At 49.1% G+C, this 6,483-nt stretch overlaps 1 protein-coding gene across 13 annotated transcripts in view; it reads right to left on the bottom strand.

Moving 5' to 3' along the window:
* PTPRF (protein tyrosine phosphatase receptor type F) overlaps positions 1–6,483 on the bottom strand; it is a 286,072-nt gene that overhangs the window by 68,390 nt on the left and 211,199 nt on the right. For all 13 annotated transcript variants that reach the window (XM_031058681.1, XM_031058684.1, XM_031058686.1 and 10 more), the window contains 4 exons: positions 5,344–5,613; positions 2,037–2,618; positions 1,369–1,502; positions 240–384 (listed from right to left, as the gene is read on the bottom strand). In XM_031058681.1, the coding sequence (XP_030914541.1) occupies positions 240–384; positions 1,369–1,502; positions 2,037–2,618; positions 5,344–5,613 (1,131 nt within the window). The remainder of the gene's footprint in view (positions 1–239; positions 385–1,368; positions 1,503–2,036; positions 2,619–5,343; positions 5,614–6,483) is intronic.

Here is a 6,483-nt window from a genome sequence, read left to right as displayed (position 1 = left end):
GGGAAAGACAGTATGAAAAAAGGGACACAAAGAAACAACTTACCCCTTCGGTGCACCCACTCTGCCAAAGAGCCCTGATCCAAACCCCAGCTGGTTTTCCCCATTACTCCCTTTAGCAAACTGCATGCCAGCATCCCTGCAAACCTACAAGAGCAGAGGCACTGGCTTCTGTGTGCCCAGGGATGGAAAATGGACTGCTTTTGCTTTGTCTCCAGCAGTGTTGAGTGTCAGGCACTTACTGGATTGGGCAGTTCTGGCTTCCACTGTGGGAGTGTAAACTCCTACCCCCAGCTCTGATCGGGCGCCCAGACGGAACTTATACAACGTGTCTGGTTTGAGACCTTCCACGGCATATGAGGAGGTTGGGTCAAACTCCACCTTTTGCTGCCAAAAAAAGAGGAAATAGATTATTTGGTGTAGTTGGAGGATACAGAAAAGTTGGTGTGTAGCCATCCTGGACCTACAGAAAGTCACAGCCACACTGCCAAACCTGCTTGCAGTCCTGCAGGACTTCAAAGCATGGAGCTTCCTGGGTGACACACCAGGACTCTGCAGGGAAGCAGACCTCTGCCACAGCCAGCCTACACTGTCTGGTGTCCAGACTGCACTCACTGGTCTAGAGCTTTGTGGGAATGCTGGGTCCAGCTATACAATCTCAGACAAGGGGCACAGGACAGACAAGTTTGTTTTCTCCCAATAGACAGCGTATTGCCTGTGAAACAGAGCAAAGCCCTTGTCCTGCAGCAGTCAGGATCTCTAACGCACCAAAACACTGCTGGAAAAGTGCTTGTTTTGTTGACACTTCACCTGAAAGGCACTTATTTTTGGCAGCTCTCATTCCACTATAATAAGAGGAGAGGGAGAAGACCATGGGACACTGTGATGGTGTCGTGGCACAATTCTTGCTGTGCTGTCTTGAAGCCAGCACTACCTTTGACGTATCTTGAACTAGACTTCCCTTAGGGACCTGCAGTAAATGTGGAAGGACTCTCTCTAGGCTACCTTCAATCAGCTTTTTACATCTAACCAGTCCTGGGGCCAGAGACATGTTGGAGGCCATTTCAGACTTGCCCAGAAGTGTGACTGTCCACAGGCACCAGCAGTAGGCATGCCTCAGGGATGCTGTCACAGCATTCTGAGCCTTTCCAGTCCCAAACCAGTCACTAGCTACTTTGCTAGCATGAACAAGAACTGTTGAAGTCACTTACACAGAAACCAGAATGCCATGTTCCTATTGTTCCTGCACACCACTGAGGCAGAAGAAACACAAAGAAACAGTTCTGTTACCACCCTGGCTCGAGCACACACCCTTCCCAAGCTGATAACCTGCCATGTCCAGCCCCACGAGCTGCCAGGCAGGAGGCTCACCTGAGTGCCATCCTCCCCTTCCCAGTACAGCAGCTCATATTTAGTAATGCGTTCCTGAGAGGCGGGCAGCCATGTCAGCAGGATGCGGGTATCAGACTCTGCTTCTGCCTGGAAGTCAGCTGGCTGGGCAGGAACTGGGGAACAAACATATGGTTAGTGCCAGAAGAGGCGAGAAGAGCTGCATGACTTAGCAAAGTCAGCATTCTACTTTGTGAGGATCCTCTTTCGTTTCTGCCAGAGCATTCCTTCTCTCCTGTACTGCGCTCTTAGAACATCTCAGGCCACAAGCAAGCATCTCTGTCACTCAGGTGGGTGACTACGGGGATCGTGCTCACTTCCACACCCTCACTGCATCTCAGGTCCTTCCTTCCACACGTGTACTCAGACCCCAGAAGGGTCCAGCAGTTACACAGGTGCCGACATCCACGTCCAGGACTTTGTGTCACATTTTTAGCCACTGTGTATCTCAGACAAAACTGTGGGATGCTACCTGTACCGAGATTGATAGCAGCTCCCCAGGACAATCTGACAGCATAAATCTGATGGCTGTGGGGTGGGAACGCCCCCCCACCCTCTCTGACATGCACTCATTTGAGCAGCAAGTGCAGTTGTGATGCCTGGTGCAGGTCAGACACTCGGCTGAGCCCCCTGCCCCACTCCATACGTACCCCCTTGCTGAGTTTTGACCTGGATGATGTCCGAGGGGGGCCCATCGCCCACCGAAGTGAAGGCCAGGACACGGATGCTGTAGGTGGTGCCTGTGATGAGGCTGCCCACGGTGGTGAGGTGGCTGTCATCAGTGTTGTGCTTCTGCCACATGCTCAAAGGCAGGTGCGGGTCCGTGGTGTAGTACACGCGGTACCCTCGGATCTGCCCATTGGGCTCCTCCGGCTGCTCCCACTGCACCAGCATGGTGCTGGCACTCAGCATCCGCGCCTGCACTTTGAGGGGTGGACTTGAAGGAGCTTGCTCTCCTGTCCTGGCCTCGACCAGCTCACTGGGGGGACCCCTGCCGATGTTGTTGACTGCGATGACTCGGAACTCGTACTCGGAGAAGGGGCTGAGCCCACCTATGCTATAGCGGGTCGTTGCCACACCATCCACCTCCTGGAACTGGCCTTCCAGGGATTTGGGCTTGTACTGGATGACGTAATATGAAATGGGGTCAGAGTTGCCTGAATCCCAGGTGAGGGTCACGCTGGTAGCTGTTGTTTCAGTCACTAATGGCTCTGTTGGAGGTTTTGGCAGTGCTGCAATTGGAAGGCAGAGAGGTGTGATTTAAATAATTCAGTCAGCTCAAACCTTGCAATGTGCACGGGGATAAAAATGGAGCTGCCACCTCCCATTAACATTCTTCTTTAAAAGGCAGAAATCATTTCATACTCTATAACATGCATTTTTATATTACCATATATTGCTTGAAGTGGTTCTTAATGGAAGGATAAACAGAGCAATCATGTTATTAGATGTGCTTGATGCACTTACCAGCAGCAGGCTAAATAAAAGTAATTCAATGGGGATGCAGGAATGTTTCTGTCATGGGGGTTCACCCGGCAGTGGGAAGATGCTTGCTGGGCTGGGCTGGCCCCAGAAGCCAGGTGCACAGCTGATTTACGCAGTAAAGCAATCAGAGCACCAAAGTAACCTGGAGTTATGCTCTTGCTTCCAGAGAGGCACTATCTTAGGCCAAAGGTAGTTCATGGACAATGCTGTTAGAAGGGTTGATGGGGCAAGGTTTTGTAAGTATTACAGTACATGCAGGAAAGATACAGCCAGAGAAATTACCAACTTCCATATCCACTATTTTACTGGGTGGTGTGTCAAACTGCAACCAGACAGTAAATTGTTACACAAAAACTCTGACAATGATACCTCTGAAGTGTCAATGAGAACACAACTACTGCAAACACATATTTCCAGATTTACCATTTTACCACAAGAACAAAGAAAAAGAATGACTGTGTGTGAGAGAGATCTGCAGAGTACACAAATACTTTAGTACAATGACTGAATTAAAGTCTACAGTAAGTTTAAACCTCCTACAAACCACTCTAAAGTAATTAGTGACTTGTAATGCAGCCATGCTTGAGAAGGAACTAGGGAAAATGCTCAACACAAATTAAGATACTCAAGAACTTCATTCTTTGGCAAAGCCGTCAGGTTTCTAGTTTTCACATGTACAGCTGAGGAAGGCAAGCTCCTTAGCACAGAGCATGCCTGCTCTGAGTACCAGAGAGAATGCCTTCTCCAGTGCTACCATGAATACTGAGAAGATCATCAGGGGCTGAACTGGCATGGAAGGGAAGGGCACACAATGCACAGCCAGACACCCCATCTCTACCCATGGAGGACTCAGGGAGGGCAAACCCAACCTGCAAAGTATTATGGCCTCAAGAAACAGATTTCTTACAGCATCCTAGAAACTGGCAGCCTTCCTCAGGCTTTCAAGGACAGATGAAACTCCTTTTCTTTTGAAGAACCACGAGTTTGACTCCTGACAGCTGTTGGGTGTGCAGGCTCCATGTGAGCAAGGGTAGGTCTGGTACTTGCAACACACTTAAATGCAATCAGTTCTGTGTAATCTTGCTTCTCCTGGCTGCACTGAAAATGCTCTGCTTGCCAGCAAGCACAGGAGAAGCAACACTGGGTGAAGGAGTTTGGGACAGAGGCAGTAAGATATCCAGAAATAAAGGTGTAGAAAAAGAGACAAGGACATGAGAAGGAAGGTGAAGGGCAAAAGGAGCTGAGCAAATTGCTCCCTGTCCTGGGGCAGTGAGGGATGAGGCAAAGGCATTCCAGCTATGAAGAGGTAAATGCTGCAAACCATCTGTGCAATGGTGCAGCTCCCACCTCTTCCATCCAAGACCAGACCACCATCCCATCATGGCCCTTTTTCCTACATGCTCTTGTATATCTACTATAGCAAGGTAACCACTGTGCTCTGTATGATCAGAGAGGCTGGAAAAGGTACTGAGGAGCAGGTGTTGTGAGTAAAGGGAGCTGGGTGTGGCTGAGGTTAAAAGCATCCTCTGACTAGCCCAGAGAATTTCCTGTTATCTCCAGGTCAGAGAGGGCTAACACTTAATTCTCTGATTTGTTCAAGCAGGAACTCTGTGCTAAAGGTGGCCTTAGTGCAGGAAGGGGCCTGTAAGAACAGACAGACTCAAAAGATGACATATTTGTGGTAATCTGAGCTACAAATCAACTGCAAGCAGAGAAGGAAACAGATACTGCAGCTCTGATAGGCCCCAGATGGGAAAGGCAGGACACCTTCACCCTCCTGTTAGTGGGTGGGCTACCCTGTGGTCAGCAATTGACAACAAGATCCTCTTTGGAGCAAAGCTACTTGTGAAACATCAGCAGAAAGCACAGTTGAAGGACAGCAACACAAGAAAAAGAAAGGGAAAGGGGCAGAGCAGTAAGGGAAGACATTTACAGAGGATTATCTTACAAATTTCAAATGAACTAATATAGCTCCTCCCTGCAGGGAGGGAGGATGCTAATTCTGTTGAGGCTCATGGACACTTCACACTGCTGGGATTAACCTTCTTGTCTCACCCTTACTGCAAGAGGACATCTCTGTGAACAGCTCTCTGACTGCAGACATCCACAGACCCTGCCCCAAGACACCCATGGCCCACCACTGTGTGGAGCTGATCCTGCTGATGCACTGAACAAGTCAGACATTGCTGAGACCAACACAGACTCAGTGAGGTCCTCTCATGGTGTAATAAGGACCTGGCCGGACACAAGCTTGTCTACCACGCCGCTTGCAGGGAGAGAGAAAATTACCATCAGAGCAAATATCTCATCATACTGTGAGCAGGAAAAAACAAAGTTGTGGGTTTGGGAATCTCCCTTGCAAACTGGAAAAGTCACAGAAGAGAGCAGTCAATCGGCTGCAGCCAAAAAACTTTGGCAAAGGGCTACATTGCTGAAACCAAAACAGGAGCACTGCAGGTAATAGTTCCTTACCTTTGACAGTGATCTGGGCTGTGGCTTCGATCATGCCAAGGGAAGAGATGGCCACGCAGGTGTAGTTGGCAGACTGCATGATGTTATTGAGCTCCAGGACGTTCCTACCAACGGGCATCTCATCTTCTTTGGTCAGCTCCTCCACACCAGCCATCCACTTCACATAGGGCATTGGAGCACCTACTGCCACGCAGGTGAGGTTCACGCTCCCCCCAGGCATCACCTCGTGGTTGCTCGGAGGGATAGAGAATCGAGGAGCAACACGCCGCACTGAAACAAGGAGGAGACAGCTAGTAGGGCCATAGAACCAGCAGAGTACTCAGCTGCACTGGGGGGGTACATGAAGGGCAGTCAACATTTTTGCCTGTCTATCCCTCAGGACAGATAAAATGAAGTGCAAAAGCTGTTCACTACTTCGCCAAATTGCACACACTTTGCTATCCTTCCTTAGCCACTGGCATCTTATCAGCAGAACTCATTAAGAGATGGCTCAATCCGTTCCCTCCAAACATAGCCTTTTGAAATCATATTACTAACATGAAACATTCCTCCATTCAAATTACATCCTTCTAATTAGAGAGCATGCACAAATGCCAGTCACACACTTCGCGCAGGGCCCGCTGAAGCTCTGCAAAACGGAATCACCTGCTCAATTTATTAGCTCTGGAGCAAAGCAGCCCATTCCCTAAACCTCACAGGGTTTGGGCAGAGGCAGCAGAAGGGTTTCTTTTTGAATTAGCACACGTGTGCTGCTAAATAAAATATAATTCCTTTCAAAATGTAACTCAGGTTCTACCTTGGCTCAGAAAATAGTCACCCGAGCTGCATGACATTGTCAGGGCCTGAAGAGATCACCTTGCTGGGCAGGAGAGAACTAATCCTGACAGATGTGAGATCATATCCATTTTGACAGAAGAGAGCTGGGCTGGCAGAACCTTTCCCACCTTCGTGGCAGCTCTTTGGGAGATGTATTCCTCCTTATTGCATTGCACAGCTTCTCTTCCTATCAATCCCTTGCTGGGTATTTCATTCAAGACTTATTTGTAAGCAACTCTCAGCTACAATAAAGCTCTAAAGCTGCCTGCCATATGCATTCCCGTCAGGAAAATGACACTGAGAAATGAGGTCCCTTCTTCAGGG

This window comes from Geospiza fortis, unplaced genomic scaffold (genome assembly GCF_000277835.1).
Source record: "Geospiza fortis unplaced genomic scaffold, GeoFor_1.0 scaffold333, whole genome shotgun sequence".
NCBI classification, from domain to species: Eukaryota; Metazoa; Chordata; class Aves; order Passeriformes; family Thraupidae; genus Geospiza; species Geospiza fortis.
Note: the sequence above shows the minus strand (reverse complement) of the source record. Positions and strands in the feature narration are given on the sequence as shown.